Genomic DNA, 14,426 nt, shown 5'->3' with positions numbered 1-14,426 from the left:
AGAGATTCTTTAGAGATGCCTCTGAGGCTGATCCACAGCTTGGATATTCTATTCCCTTAGCTTGACTTCAGGTGACCAGGTGCAAAGCAAGGATGACAGCCAGCTTTTATGGTAGTGCAGGCAGGCACATCAGCGATGATCAATTAAGAGGAGCAGTCTATAAGGAGCTGCTGGACTATCAGGGCCGCTGCAACCGACCAGCAATGGCTCTCTTGGAGACTGCTGGAGGTCCCGCCAGCCCCTCTCCTTCAGGGCGATTGCAGGTGCTCACACCCGCATGCTCTTGGCACGTGTAACATAAGAAATGGCCATGCTTGCTCTGAGATGTTAGAAAGTCACAGACTGTCCCAATAGCCAGCTATTCTCGGCTTGATAACCTCAACAGGCCTCGCATGTCTCGTTGAACGTGACAATCAATAATGCATGTGGCTGTGCTGCACTGCAGTGTGATGTTTGGAGACCCTTGCGGCTGCCGGGGGTTTTGGTGGGGGACGGTCGTCTGGGAGGCATTTCCACTACCATTGCGGCACAGGAGTGTCTGCTGCTGCGGGGATACGATCTCGCAGCCATCGTTTTGATGGACAGCGGATTGGCCAACTGGAAATACCTCAGGGAGCACTTTGGGGGCAGGGTGCCGGTCATTGGCCTGCCCCCCTGCAGCCAACCACCTGAGCCATCGTGGGTCACTCCAGCTCGCCATCCTCTGTCATGCATGGGCTCCCTTAAGCTTTTGTTTGTACAGTCACAGCACCCACACACACACACAAAAACATAAAGTCAACTTGCGGATGTTTGAGATCCAAGCGGTCTGCTGCAAATGGTGCACAGGAGAAGGGAGGATGGCATCGATGAAGCATTGCAAGAGTGGCTTCATAAAACCCGGCAGCCAATGAGCGAGCTCCGGGGACTCTTGCAGCAGCACCACGACAACAGGGGTACGTCTGCAATCCTTCACACCATTCAGCCTTGGTGTGCGCAGTTCATGCATGCTGTCGAAATGCGCGTCGAAATGCATGTCCCCGAGTTGCATGATCTCGAGACCTGATTGGGTGTGATGTGTGTGCAGTGGCTCGATTGCTGGAGCTTGGTCCAAAGGCAGAGGCCGCAATATGGTGGCCCACCACGCAGCACGGACTGGTGCGGTCCCAGGACGTGCAGACCATCGATGCGCGCAGCGGCGAGCACTTTCACGTCCTGTCAAGTGACGGCAGCGGCGCAAGCTCCATTGAGGCGCGCTACGACGGCTGCGCCAGCTGGTGGACCCAGGTCAGTAAGCGCTGACTTGTCACCATTGCCTTGCGCACGCATCAAGCGGTCATAGGAGAGTGAAGGTGGATATGCCTGCTGGATTTTCGCAGTTAGCAACGTACGCCGACACACCAAGAGGCATTGCATTGAAGCCGTCCACGTGGATGGAACAACTGGGTCCGGAGGAGCTGCAAAATTTAGGGAGGGTTCTGACAAATTGGGTAAGGATCTCGTCAGGAAGCAAATCAAGCTGTATAATGCCAGCCGTAGCAGACCTATGTATACCTGCTTTGGGGTCTTTCAGGGCGTGAACAAGGAGCTGCAGCCGCGGCTGACACAGGCACTGGCGTACGCAGCAGCGCGCTATGGGCACGTGATGCACCCGGAGAACGCGCATGAGCCGGCCGTGGCGTGCGCAGAGGCCCTCCTTGGCGGCGTAGGCCACGGCTGGGCTGATCGCGTGTTCTTTTCTGCCGATGGGTGCGCCTCCCCTCTCCAGCTGTGCCGCTAACCTGTGGGAACTTTGCTGTAGAACACCTCTAGGCCCTGGGCTCCCGTCCAACCATACTGTCAATAAGGAGGCTGAAACATGATTGTACGACAATGATCTGGAAAGAAGGGAAGCATTTGCTTGGTGACATGATGTGATAGGCTGCAGCCATGCATGCGCTGAGGAAACTGTGCCATTCCCATTCCAGGTCGTCTGCTGTGGAGATTGCCCTGAAGATGGCGTTCCGAGCGTACATGCACGATAACCCGGGGAGCGAGGAATGCTCACTGGAAGTGGTCGGCTTGACGGATGGTTATCATGGAGACACCCTCGGCTGCATGGATGCTGTTGCCCCTTCTGTCTATAACGGCCCTCGCCAAACACCCTGGTACAGATCCCAATGCCACCCGCTACTGGATTATGAACTTTGATGCTTCTTCTCCCACTGTGTGGCACTCTGGATACAATGCAGCAACTTTGTGTAGTAGAGGCCTTAGGGTGATGCACATTTGCACAGGTACAAGGGGAGGGGCCTCTTTCTGTGCCCAGCGAGAGCAGCGCTGGTTCGGGGTAAGTGGCGGGTGAATTATGACGAGCACACCTCCGGTGAAGTGCATTCCTTGGGGGAGGCACCCGGCCTCAGCCGCGAGTTTGACTCCCTGGAGGACCTCTTTGACCGCAAGAGGTGGTCTGATGACGGTGACTTGGCGACCCACTATGAGCATTTGATTGATGGGGAGCTTGACAGGTGATTACCCTTTCAATCATCACTCCTCAGCCACCAGGAGAAATCTGGACAAAACAATGGCATGCTGTTGCTGCTCTGCATGCTGAAGAATCCCCTGGCATCTTGCCCAAATGACGAGCCTCAGCTGTTTCTCGCATAATCGGCATGGAAAAATCATGCCCCCCTGTAGAACGCTGGACTGTTTAACATGCCAAAGCGAACAAGGCAGTGCGAGCGCCATTTTAAGGAGAAAGGGGCTGCTTTACAATTTTGCAGTGTTTTTGCAGTGATCGAAGACGTGAGAGTCTGAGCAATGCTGCAAGGCATCTGCCCGTGCATTGCCTTGCAATGCAACCCCCTCTCTAGCCCCCAGGAAGAGGCCCAGGAGGGATTAAGGCGGCAGCATCATTAGGGAAGAGAAGAGCCACCAAGACATTTCCACCTGGTGCCAAGCCAGCTTCGAGGCCGAGCGCGGCCCCGGAAAGGGCTGCCTCGCAATCTCATGCAATGTTTAGGTGATGGAAGACGTGAGAGTCTAGGCAATGCTGCATTGTCAGGTACGAGGCCGAGCGCGGCCCGGGGGCGCGGCTGACGGCGTGCATAGTGGAGCCGCTGGTGCAGGGCGCCAACTGCATGCAGATGGTCGACCCGCTGTTCCAGTCGGTGCTGGCCCGGCGCTGTCGCGATCGTGGCATGCTGCTCATCTTCGACGAGATCTTCGCCGGCCTCTGGCGCCTCGGCACCGCCGCCGCTTGGACCCGCCTGGGTGTCATGCCCGACATCTCCTGCTACGCCAAGCTCCTCACAGGTCGGCCCTTTGCAGTCCATCTTTGAAAATCTCTGGCTTCTCTGGACGGAATATTGGGTCCAATTTCACACTTTGCCACATGTTGTGCGGTCATTGCAAGCTCTTGCATGTTCTCACGGGGCTGTTAAGCACTCTTCTGCACAATGCCAGGTTGCCTCAGCTATTGTTGTTGTTTTGGGAGCGGTGCTCTGACCAACTGCTTGCAGGGGGGATGGTGCCACTCGCGGCAACTCTGGCGAGCAAGCGAGTGTTTGAAGCCTTCCTGGGCCCCAACAAAATTGATGCCCTGCTGCATGGGCACAGCTACTCGGGGTATCCCATCGGATGCGCTGTCGCCGTCGAAGCCCTGAAGCTGTACACTGATGCCGAGTGCAACCCCGCACTCTGCACCCCAGACAAGGCGGGCAGGTAGGGTCACAGTGCAGTCTAGTGTCTGGCATCCAAATCTTGGATTTGTCCTGGGGAAGGACTAGATGTTTTGACCAGGAATGTGAAAGGCAGCAGCCACCTTTATGCAGAGAGGCACTTGACAGAGAGCGTGCATGAACAGGTGTCGGAACAGCCCGGCGTGTTCTGAGCCATGTGGTCGCCTGGTGGAGCTGTGGGATGAGCAGCTGCTGAAGGAGCTGTCCATGCATGAACGAGTGGCGCGAGTGGTGGCTCTTGGTGCGCATCTCATCTCCTTCCTCCTGCACTTGCGCATGTCCTTCCTTGTCCATCTTGCGCATGTGCTACCCAGGAAGGCCTCGGCCATCAGGACGTGATTTGGGGAATGGTGGAATTAATTCCCCTGCAGTTACCTCTCTGTAACCCCTTGTGAGGAGAAAGTGCACAGGTCCCAGGAGGAGCATGTGTGCCAACGTGAACCACAGTCATTAAAGCCTGCCAGTCATTATAGTGCAACATGTGTGGTGCAGGCACGGTAGTGGCAGCTGAGATCCAGCCGCAGGCAGGCCAGGCTGCTGGCTACGGCTCTCACGAGGCCAAGTCTGTAGTCATGTGGCTCAGGCGGCATGGGGTGTATGCACGGCCATTGGGGAACGTGGTGTATCTCATGGTCACACCCACCACGCACCCCAGCCAGTCAAGGCAGCTGCTGGAGACACTCATCCGTGCCATAGATGTCTATGCCAGCAGTGACAGCGCTGACTCTGCAGTCCTTGCCTCTGGCGGGCCCAATGCTGCTGATGCAAGTGGAGGCCCGCACTCAGTAGCAGCAGAAGCTTGAACAGATGGAAGAATATAGGCTTACGGAGATAATTATAGTATACTGATACATATCAATGATGACTAAACAGTGCTGCAAATTGCTCAAGACTTGCAAAATTACAAAGATCCTGCAGCCGAAGAATTTGGAAAATTACTGAAAGAAGTTCAGAACCAGCAAATCAGTATTCTGAGCCTAATTCTTCGTAAGCCTTGACCAAGTTGTTGGGGTCTCCTCGTCTGTACAATGTTCTAGATCTAGCACAATGCTGCAACAGTAATATTTTGCTGACAACATCCCTGTGTATTCATCTGCCTCAGAAGACAAATACAAGGAGCGACCACGCACAGTCCGCATTTTTCAGCAGTACGAAAATATGTAGAAGAAGAATGAACTTGAGACTCTAAAAAGTGATCTGCATTCACACAGGCTAGGCAAAAATGGCAGTTTTCATGACCAATCCTAAGCTGCGCCAGTGACACTGGGGCCGCCCCAGTATGCGGAGGGTTTGCAATGCTGAAAAATGATGGATGAATATATTGTACAGTAAATTATTTGCCACCCCACCAACTCAGCTGTTCCTGCCCTCTCCTCCTCTTGATGATGGGCCCAAACCGCTCTGCCACCTTCTTGTACACCTGCCTCTTGAAGTCCACCACCTGCATGAACAATAAATTCGAAATTCAAGTTTTTCATGGTTCCTGGAAGTGACGCTTACAAGCAGAAATGATTACAATCACGCTCTCGATTGTGCAGGTTTGGCCCATAAAGGAAACACACGTCGACATTGGGTGTTGGGTGTCAAATCACCTCAAGAGGTAGTTCTTCCAAAGGCATCCACTTCCATTCCGAGAACTCCCTCTCGCCAAACTTTTCCAAGTCAATCTCTGACTCATCTCCGTAGAAGTACATCAGACACCTGCAAAGCATCCTTTTTTGCTTTGAAGGTCTCCAGCAGCCTGGTTTCTCTGCTCTTTGTGTCGGAATAAGAAAGCCTTAGAGGTTGAATCACGCATAGGACTCCAACACAGTCTACTGCAGCACGTCCTCCCAGAATCTATCACGCACCATTTCTGTGTCTGGCCGCGATACCTCACCCACGAGCCCGTCATGCCTGACCTGATGTCTGTGGGAAAGTCATAGTCCAGCCACTCGTCCAGCTGAGCCACAGAACAGCTTGTCAAATCGGCGAACAGATAGCCTGTGCACGATTGCGTGCAGTTTCTTAGGCAAAAAAGAGGCCATTAAGGCAGAAAAAGCTCACAATGGCGACGATGCGCGCGCTACTGATCCCTGTCTCCTCCTTCAGCTCCCTGACAGCAGCGCTCATGGGGTTCTCCAGGCCACCGCCATCAATTCCTCCCTGCTTGCACAGGCAGGAAAGCTCACGAGGGCTGAAGGGCATCAGAATGTTCCAGATCTACACTTGATCTTGAATGGCAACGAGTCTATGTAAGAGTGCTCACCTGGGGCATCTGCCAAGTCCCAAATTTGTCGTCCACTCGCCTGCAGCAATCAAATCACTGCTAATGCAAAGCCTGACCTCCAACTCGATTAGCGCAAGGCCTCCTTACAGGATCAAAGGACCATCAGGACACTGACAATGGATTGAACTAGGGATGTTGTGAAACTTGCCAGAGGTGCAAAATTTGTGGTCTTTGCTCACCTTGCAGCGAACACTAGGCCCTCATTATTAACTAGAGTGATGCCTACACCCCTTCTGTGCTCACTGAGGTCTACTCTGACTGCAGGAGGTGCGGAGAAAGTGCCTGGACGTCCCAAAACCGGTTTTGAACCACACGTAACAGTAATCGGCAGGAACTTTCTTCCCCCCATTTTAATGCCTTTCAGACAATGCATCTCGACACCCAGTGAAGATCGCATCGGATCGAAGATACTGATAACGGTCAATCCACCATAGTCAGCACATCCTAAGTAAGCAGTGCAGAAATTTGAAAAGACTCGCCCAAATAGCACAACTGATTACACTTTAAACGATCCCTACTGTGAAAGAGAAGGTTTTATGCCCTACGATTGTGCAAATGTAGGCTGCTTTCGGGCCAGGAGTCTTGGCGCGCCAATCGAGGTTAATCAGCTTACCTCAGTGGATTCACCCTTAAGGAGCTTCCGAAAGCTCGTTTCGGAGGAAAGCGATCAAATGTTTGAAGCCAGTCCGCACATCCGCACACATCAAATGTTCATAGATATTGCAAAGTCATTATCCCACACCTTAGCTGAATGTCCCGGCCACAGAAGTCCCTGGTATATACCAAGATCACAGCCTGGTCTTTCGAGATCTGAACGTGCCTGTGCATATTAGAAATTTCCTGGTGCTTGATAGTGCTGTAATGATATTTCTTTGTTTTTACTGCTAAGCAAACCAAGAGAAGACCATCAGAATCTGTCCTTTTCACGTACGAGCAACACGTTGAAGACTTAGTTACCTCCGAAAGTCCAGCCGAAAAAATGGAGCCATGACATGTCATAACGAAGAGGATCACACTTGTGGCTGATGCCTACTACGTGGGTTACAAAGGTCATTTTTTGCGCTCCAGTCTTATTAGCTTTCGTGTTCCTCTTACGCAGCCACTTGGTGGCCAAAAGGGTTGAGTACTGGACACTTGCAGAGGGCACTGATCAGCCCACGGACAAGGGTGCTGTCATGAGGATACTATTTGTGGGCAACAGCTTTATACACTACAACGGTGGAGCAGAAAAGGTGCAGTCATTTGTCTTCCTGCAGCAGCCGAGTAGTTACACAAGCAGTGCACAGTGCCCCTGGAATGATGTTCTCTCAATTGCAAGGGGCAAACAGCAAGACCTGCTGGTCAACTGGATCGCCTTCTGGTCTCAACAGCCGTATCTCATATCTTGAGCCGTCTTGCATTGCAGGTGGTGGCCAAATTGCTGGAGGAGCACTTGGGAGCAAAGGTCTATGCCAGAAGATACGCTCCAGGCACGAAACTCATCTTTCTCATTAGTTATTGTGTGTGAGGGGACCATGGGGACGTAGATGATACACCCCTTCACATAAATCATCAAGTATACATCGCTCAGTATTAGTAAAGTGAGCAGAAAAATGGGATACAGGTGGCTACACATGGCCGCAGCACCTGGCGGACACAAAGGACCCCTCAAGTTCCCTTTACAAGCTGCTGGGACCAGGCGGCACCAAGCCTTGGGATTACATCATATTCCAGGCAAGCACCCTTCACATTTTAGTCAGCACCATAGACATTGTGTGCCATCACAACACCCAAGCAAATGTGCTGCAATGACTTTAAAAGGCCGCACAATGACGTGGCGGCATGTGTGCTTGCAGGAGCAAAGTCAAGCGCCTGCACTGGGAGGGAAGGACACACTGGAAAGCTACGAGGCGCTGTCGGGGCTGGTGCAATTTGCCAAGGAGCGCAATGCACACACTGTGCTGCTGATGACTTGGGGCTACTTGGAAGGCGACAGGCGGGCACACCCAGCAATCTTTCCAGACTACCATGCCATGCAGGTGATATCTTCTGCTTGACTCCTCGTCAGATGTCCAATTTCCTCATGAATGAAAGTTGTCTTTGTCAATCCATCAGGCAGCAGTCCAGTGATCTGGCAGGGGGAACTGAGACTGGTTTGTCTGCCAAGCAGGAAAGACTAGCAAATGGCTATCTGTCACTGGCAGCAAGGATACATGAGGAGCACAACATTTCATCGTCCATCGCCCCAGCAGGACTTGCTTGGCAGCACATTCATACACTGCAGCACGGAAGAAATGCTGTAAAGCTGCCAGCAGGTATGAACCATCCTGCCCTGACGAACATACCAGTTGTCCAAGTAAGCAATGCAGGAAAAACTACCTTTCATGGCATGAGCGCATGGGAGAGTGACGCATCTTTCCTGAATTTATTGTTTTGGTGCGCAGGGAAGGACACCTTTTTTGCCATGTATGCAAAAGACGGCATACACCCCAGTCCCTTTGGAACATATCTGGAGGCCTGCATCGTGGCAAACACCATTACAGGTGGGTGACCACAGCGGAGTGACTGTGACGCTTGAGCTGCGCGCATGCATGCAAATAGTTCCCTCAATCGATGGTATCCGGAGAATGTCTCTTCCTGATCGCAGGCTGCAGGTCCTTGGGCCTTACAGCCAATCCTTTGGAGCTGGATGGAGACTGGCTAGTATTCCTACAAGGTGTCGCTGATGAGGTGGTTTTTCAAGACAGGGGTGATGTATTCCCGCCATATCCTTGGACTCATGAGGGCTGCCAACAGAGATTGGGCACCCTGACTGGCTGAGCGATGAGGTCACCCTTTGAGGCACGATGCAAAACACATGTGCCGCAACTTTGTAAGTGTTTATGTTGTCGTATGATTATATTCACTGAATGTCTGCCCTTAGTTGAATACGTTCTGGTTATGCCTGTGTGTCATGACAGAAACCAGGCACTTGCAATATGCAGGATAAGGTCCTTGAACAGTCAGACTATATTTTAGCCCATCATGGTGAAGTGGGGTGTATAGTAATTTGATCCTGTACTGTAGCATGCGTGAACCCTCATATATATTCAATTGGACCGTACATTTAGCTATGGACATTTAGCGGAATTGGATATCCATGTTGAACTCAATTATTGCCACCAAAGCAATTATTTAAAATATCCCGGGACTCCCAGTCACTTGGAGTGACTAAAATGTAACTGCTCTCAGGTCCCAATGGGCATGCACATATCCACTTTCGCTTCAGGTGACAATGTTGTTTACACAATTGCGCAATTGCATGCTGGCTTACAAGAAGTACGAATCTGAGGCACTACGAATCTACAGTGCTAAGTGTGTGAGACACATGTCCGCATTGGGTACTTCGGAGCCAAATAGCTGGATGGGTATTTTGGTGGCCATCCATATGGCAAGTCCTCTTCAGTTCCATCTAAATTTATGCTGCGTAGCCCTGTCCTGTGCGGTTGGGGAGTCATTGCTTGTTTGAACATGCTCTGCACCTGCAAAGAGGAAGAAAATTGATCGGCAGCAATCTTCATATACCTCAGACATCAGCAATCAGCAGTGACAAAACTTGCAGACACCCACCCCTTGGAGTATGACCATCAGAGCACAATGCCAGGAGAGCGGCAGAGTACAGACACTAGAATCATGTGCACTACCTCCCCAAGCAAGCCGATTCCAGAACAGAACATAATGGACACTTACCGCAGTTCTGTAGTCCACATGCTCTGTGCCACACCAGCGGTCCCAATGCGTGAAGTAGAGCGAGAAGTGCCTAGTTGGAAATCTATGGTGCATGTCATGATGCCGCACGGTGTTCAAGCCCCCGCGCAGATTCCATGCTGGTTGTACCCAGCTCAGCACTCCAAATATCAGTGACTCCATGGAAGGAATGAATGGCGCAATCTCATAGCCTGCATGGCCTCCTGCAACCTCACACATGTCCATCAGACCTCAAGTTCTTCTTCTGGGAATCAAGACTGATGGAGGCCAGAAAACACTAATATTTCAAAGGAGCAGCGCTGAAGAGGAGGTGAAGATTGCACCATTATGGATGACTGTGGTGAAGAGGTGGTATATGCGATGGACTCCAATGTGGATGGGGAACAAGAAGCAGACGAGGACCTCATTTGCAAATACAATGGCTGCCTCCACCACATGGAAGCTGTAGCCTGTGAATGCCGTGGGCGCAACAGACCTGCATGCATGCGTCGGGCACTCAGATTGCAGCAAATCTCAATGGCCTCTCTTGCCAGAAACATGCTCATAATAGGTTCACTGCTGCATGCTTCGTCCCAGGCGGTCAGATAACAACAATCTCTGCCTTCCTTTCTCAGAAAGTCAATCAGACATGCATCCTCAAGAAATTTCAGCGCTACAGGGAGCCTCACTTGTGATGGAGGTGGTGCACATGTTTGTACAGGAAGCGGCTGTGCAGCGCCCGGTGTGTCCAATAGAACCACGCGTCATGCAGGTAATCGAGGACTATGATTGTCACTAGAACGTACAGGACCTGCGCATGCAAGACCGTGAGCATTCAGGGTCGTGTCACTTGTGCAGATATTGTCTAGATCAAAGTGTGTGAAAGCGTCCCAGCAGATCAGACCTTGGAAAAGCTGTCAATAGAGCCACTATAAAGCTTGCTGACGCCCGCTGCATGAAGCTTTTCCACCACCGTCAGCACGGCTGCCTTCACTGCTATTGGCCCTGCAGAGAGATCCATGGGCATCAGCATCAGGTCAAATCTCATGTCAGCAGTGCCAAGCCATTGGGATTACAAGCTTACCAAGACTATAGAGGGCTTCCCGAGTCACTTGGCCCTGTTGTCTCTGCTGCACCTGGATGCTCTTGACCGGCAACAGCCAAGGTCCTATCCAGTGCAGTGCTATAGAAGCAGCATAGTAAACAATGCTGACTTGGACAATTGCTTGCAGAAATCCTTCTCCATACAAAGATAGCATCGAAGGACAAAGAGCACTGAAGAATTTTTATCCACCTCCTGCCATACCCTACCCAGGGACAACTTGCTCTCTTGAAGCCTGATGCTTGATCAATGTAATCTAACCAAATAGGCCAGCAAATTAATGCTAAGTATTTGCTTCGATACTTTCAGAATTCAGGTAGCACCACTGGTCATGTGCTGGGGCATCAACAGATCAAACACCGGAAGACTATCCATCGGTCTGAGGGGTATATGTCGTGAGATTCTTCCAATTGAAGGATGTGAACACTATCAAAAGCGTGTGGATCTGCCTGCCAGTAAGAAACGTAAATTTTCCATGACCAAGTAGGGGCGTCAAACTACTCAAAAGTCAGCCCTCGAGTCAGCTCTTCAGATTATGTCTCGACTTACGATCGGTGATCTGTTGTCTTGCCTAGTTGCAAGAGCCCCACTTTGAATCAAGATGCTGCGCATCGCGCGAATCGCGTGCATCAGAAGCACACTTTGCGATGGAGCAGGCATTGCAACATCCCTGCAGTGCAGAAGCATTGTATCAGGACATGCATGCCAGCAGGCAGAGCCCCTTCCGTTAGATAATGAAAATCTGGAAGTTTCAAACCGCACTCACGAGCTGGGCGCCATTCGCACAGATTGGACGTGAGATCCCTATCCTCAGTCTTAACTTGCACTGGAACTTTGAGCTCTGATCATGGCCAATTCTCGAACAAGGTCGCTGGATTTAGTATTTTCAATCTTACCAATTTCCATGTGAGAGCGTTCTTGCCTCCTTGCAGGCGTGAGGAAGTCAACGAGGTGTATAGCACACCACTGCTAGAGCTGGTTTACAAAGCAGCTTCGGTTCACCGTCTCTACAATGACCCACAAATGGTACGTTTGCATTGTCTTGTATTAGATTGCAATGATACCAGCACCATCGAAGACGTTTTGACAAATTTCGATGTTGGGTCACAGGTGCAACGGTGCACTTTGCTCAGCATAAAGACAGGTGGCTGTCCAGAGACCTGCACCTATTGCTCGCAGAGCAGCTCTTGGAGGAAGGAAACAGGCCTCAAAGCAGAGAAGCTAATGGACCTGGAAGAGACTTACCAGGCATGCATCATGCACTTGCCCAGTGGAACTCTTGTGCTTCAGTCCTCTGTCTGGAACTTGTCAACAGGCCTGACCCCTGCCAGTGCTCTTTAGCATCATGCATCCATCATTTTCATTCATTATTAGGTACGTTGATCATGTGTCACGGCCGCTTGTGACAGGCTGCTCTGCGGGCGAGGGAATCTGGCAGTACCCGATTCTGCATGGGTGCTGCATGGCGGGGCCCCTCACAGGTGGGCAAGGGCCAATGGGAGCGCGTCCTTGAGATGGTGTCACGGATCCGGGGCCTCGGCATGGAGGTGCCTTGCTTTAACTTACCATGCAGAGGCAGGGATGACAATAGAAATTTATTCACACGCCAGAAACTGTTGTCACGCAATGTTGTCCCGTTGCTCGACCTCTGTCCAGCAGGTGTAGCTAGTCTAGCTTTCTTGAACCAGGTGAATGTGATCCCAGAGGGACTAAGGGCAGTACAAGGCAGTTTCAGCTCCATGTAGAAAGGCAGGACTGCCTCGCAATTTTAAATTTATGTATGAATGCCATGATGTAGTCCTCATGATGTAGTCCCTATGGCATGCAGGTGTGCACCACGCTGGGCATGCTGACGGCCGAGCAGGCGAAGCAGCTGCGAGAGGCCGGCCTCACTGCCTACAATCACAACCTGGATACCAGCCCCGAGTACTACAGCAAGATCACCAGCTCCCGGAAATACGAGGTGAGCACTTTTTCCAAGCCAAGTGCGCTCATATGATGCCTCCAAGGATACCGTTGGACTTGTCCATCTTGTGCTGTCAGAGGAGATTCCCAGTTGATGGTAGGCTCAGTCATTGCATCTAGAGAAATACAGGAGGTTCTGCATGTCTGAAGAAGGCAGATGCTGTGTGCAGGACCGGCTTGAGACTCTGGCGAATGTGCGGGATGCGGGCATCTCAGTGTGTGCGGGGGGCATCATCGGCATGGGGGAGGGCAACATGGACCGCGTGGGCCTGCTTCACCAGCTGGCCACGCTGCCAGAGCACCCAGAATCTGTACCCATCAATGCCCTCGTTGCCGTCAAGGGCACTCCCCTTCAGGCATGCTCATCTGTGCCCCACTTCCTCTCCTGTGCCTTGCCAGCAGCAAATACCATTCGGGCTTGTGACCTGAACTTGGGTTGCTGGTATCTTTGATCGGTACAAGGGCAAGGTGTTGCTGGGAAAGATACACTTAGGATCAGGATCCGTCCACCTGAAGCTCTCTGGCTGTTTCCCGATGCAGGACCAGCCACCACCCTCTGCAATGGAGGTCGTCCGCTGCATAGCTACTGCGCGGATTGTAATGCCCCGCAGCGTTGTGCGTCTCAGTGCTGGACGGCTCAACTTCTCACTCAGCGATCAGGTTGGTCTTCTCGCAGAGTCTGTACTTCTCGATCGGAGTCAGTGTTCGGCCTGCGGTCGTTGAGCATGGAAATCCTAGGCGTCATGTCCTCTGCAAATTCTAGACATTCACTTCATGCCTTCATACGTTCACCGCTTCACCTATCGACTTCGATTCCGAATGCACGGAAAAGGAATTGTGCCGCATTGCGTATTATCCTCCGGAAAATCGAAAATTACCATTCGTCAGTCGTCTCTGGTTGCGTGGTGTAGTGGTTATCACGTCTGCCTTACACGCAGCAGGTCATGGGTTCGATCCCCATCGCGACCAGCCTTTGCTTTTTGGTTTTTTCCCACCCAAATCGTCTGTTGACATTTTGGGCTGCTCATGTCAACAGGCATTTTGCTTCATGGCGGGTGCCAATAGCATCTTCGATGGAGACAAGCTGCTCACCACGCCCAACAATGAGCGCAACGAGGACCTGCAAATGTTCGAGACGCTCGGCCTCCGCTCCCGGCCCGCCTTCCTGCCGTACTCAGCAGGGGCAGCATCAAGCAATGGTAGCTGTGGAGGATCAAGCTGCGGAGACAGCAGCGCTCCCAATGAGAGACTGGCCATGCAGGCATAAATTCTTTGGTGACCATTCTTCTGCCAGATAGTATTCTGCTGGCGGAGAAACTCAGATGGAGTTACCTTAGCGCCTTCAAGGCAGCCTCATAAGAAGAGCATGAGTGACTGTTTGTTTGCAGAATTGCGCCGCAAAGACAAGAGAGCATTGCAGTACTGTTAATATCAACAATCAGTTGGTTTAGCCTGAGATAACTTGAGCTGGGTGTTTTGTTTGTGTGTACGGATGTCTCAGCGGCGAATTTATATCACCTGAGTAAGGTCTCTTGAGAACAAAAGGGGTTCATTATACAACCGGATCTTCTCAATCGCCCGGTGTCGTCCAGGGATCCCAGTCACCATGATGATGCTTCAAGTTGCGCAATGCATATGCGTAAGAAGATCATTGAAGCATTTTTGCCAAGAAGATGCCCCGAGATCA

The 14,426-nt window shown here is 51.6% G+C and overlaps 5 protein-coding genes and 1 non-coding gene across 6 annotated transcripts; 4 read left to right on the top strand and 2 right to left on the bottom strand.

Moving 5' to 3' along the window:
- Positions 1 to 203: 203 nt before the first annotated feature.
- Positions 204 to 4,393, top strand: COCSUDRAFT_810 (PLP-dependent transferase; the record flags this gene model as incomplete). The annotated part of the gene is made up of 11 exons (XM_005652076.1): positions 204 to 263; positions 446 to 682; positions 839 to 935; positions 1,067 to 1,266; positions 1,553 to 1,728; positions 1,947 to 2,126; positions 2,256 to 2,486; positions 3,023 to 3,273; positions 3,480 to 3,642; positions 3,824 to 3,939; positions 4,191 to 4,393. Coding segments are annotated over 11 exons (1,914 nt in total), but the record flags the coding sequence as incomplete, so codon positions are not given.
- A 638-nt stretch (positions 4,394 to 5,031) lies between these two features.
- COCSUDRAFT_39213 (hypothetical protein) lies at positions 5,032 to 6,956 on the bottom strand (the record flags this gene model as incomplete). The annotated part of the gene is made up of 6 exons (XM_005652075.1): positions 5,032 to 5,139; positions 5,291 to 5,399; positions 5,549 to 5,640; positions 5,745 to 5,843; positions 5,947 to 5,986; positions 6,925 to 6,956. The coding sequence occupies 6 exons, from the start codon at positions 6,954 to 6,956 to the stop codon at positions 5,032 to 5,034; spliced, it is 480 nt and encodes a 159-aa protein (XP_005652132.1).
- Positions 6,929 to 9,181, top strand: COCSUDRAFT_52214 (hypothetical protein). The gene is made up of 8 exons (XM_005652074.1): positions 6,929 to 7,016; positions 7,108 to 7,199; positions 7,373 to 7,436; positions 7,571 to 7,680; positions 7,803 to 7,985; positions 8,117 to 8,261; positions 8,391 to 8,489; positions 8,594 to 9,181. Exons 2-8 carry the CDS (start codon positions 7,143 to 7,145, stop codon positions 8,764 to 8,766), a joined length of 831 nt encoding a protein of 276 aa, XP_005652131.1. The 5' UTR covers positions 6,929 to 7,016; positions 7,108 to 7,142; the 3' UTR covers positions 8,767 to 9,181.
- A 344-nt stretch (positions 9,182 to 9,525) lies between these two features.
- Positions 9,526 to 10,934, bottom strand: COCSUDRAFT_11014 (hypothetical protein; the record flags this gene model as incomplete). Its single annotated transcript, XM_005652073.1, has 5 exons — positions 9,526 to 9,896; positions 10,017 to 10,168; positions 10,362 to 10,483; positions 10,577 to 10,677; positions 10,757 to 10,934. Coding segments are annotated over 5 exons (924 nt in total), but the record flags the coding sequence as incomplete, so codon positions are not given.
- A 382-nt stretch (positions 10,935 to 11,316) lies between these two features.
- Positions 11,317 to 14,393, top strand: COCSUDRAFT_45922 (biotin synthase). The gene is made up of 8 exons (XM_005652072.1): positions 11,317 to 11,569; positions 11,707 to 11,800; positions 11,885 to 12,022; positions 12,184 to 12,321; positions 12,603 to 12,737; positions 12,910 to 13,107; positions 13,280 to 13,399; positions 13,776 to 14,393. Exons 1-8 carry the CDS (start codon positions 11,376 to 11,378, stop codon positions 14,004 to 14,006), a joined length of 1,248 nt encoding a protein of 415 aa, XP_005652129.1. The 5' UTR covers positions 11,317 to 11,375; the 3' UTR covers positions 14,007 to 14,393.
- Positions 13,636 to 13,708, top strand: COCSUDRAFT_t11. The gene has a single exon. It is a non-coding gene; the product is annotated as a tRNA-Val (tRNA).
- Positions 14,394 to 14,426: the final 33 nt, after the last annotated feature.

The sequence above is a fragment of the Coccomyxa subellipsoidea genome, assembly GCF_000258705.1.
Source record: "Coccomyxa subellipsoidea C-169, whole genome shotgun sequence".
Lineage (NCBI taxonomy): Eukaryota > Viridiplantae > Chlorophyta > Trebouxiophyceae > Coccomyxaceae > Coccomyxa > Coccomyxa subellipsoidea.
Note: the sequence above shows the minus strand (reverse complement) of the source record. Positions and strands in the feature narration are given on the sequence as shown.

Coding starts and splice junctions, on each gene's coding strand:
- COCSUDRAFT_52214 (XM_005652074.1), top strand. CDS start 7,143: ATGAGGATACTATTTGTGGGCAACAGCTTTATACACTACAACGGTGGA. Junction 7,200..7,372: donor ACAACGGTGGAGCAGAAAAG/GTGCAGTCATTT, acceptor CTTGCATTGCAG/GTGGTGGCCAAATTGCTGGA. Junction 8,490..8,593: donor CGTGGCAAACACCATTACAG/GTGGGTGACCAC, acceptor TCCTGATCGCAG/GCTGCAGGTCCTTGGGCCTT.
- COCSUDRAFT_45922 (XM_005652072.1), top strand. CDS start 11,376: ATGCTGCGCATCGCGCGAATCGCGTGCATCAGAAGCACACTTTGCGAT. Junction 12,322..12,602: donor TCCGGGGCCTCGGCATGGAG/GTGCCTTGCTTT, acceptor TATGGCATGCAG/GTGTGCACCACGCTGGGCAT. Junction 13,108..13,279: donor CCCTTCAGGCATGCTCATCT/GTGCCCCACTTC, acceptor TTCCCGATGCAG/GACCAGCCACCACCCTCTGC.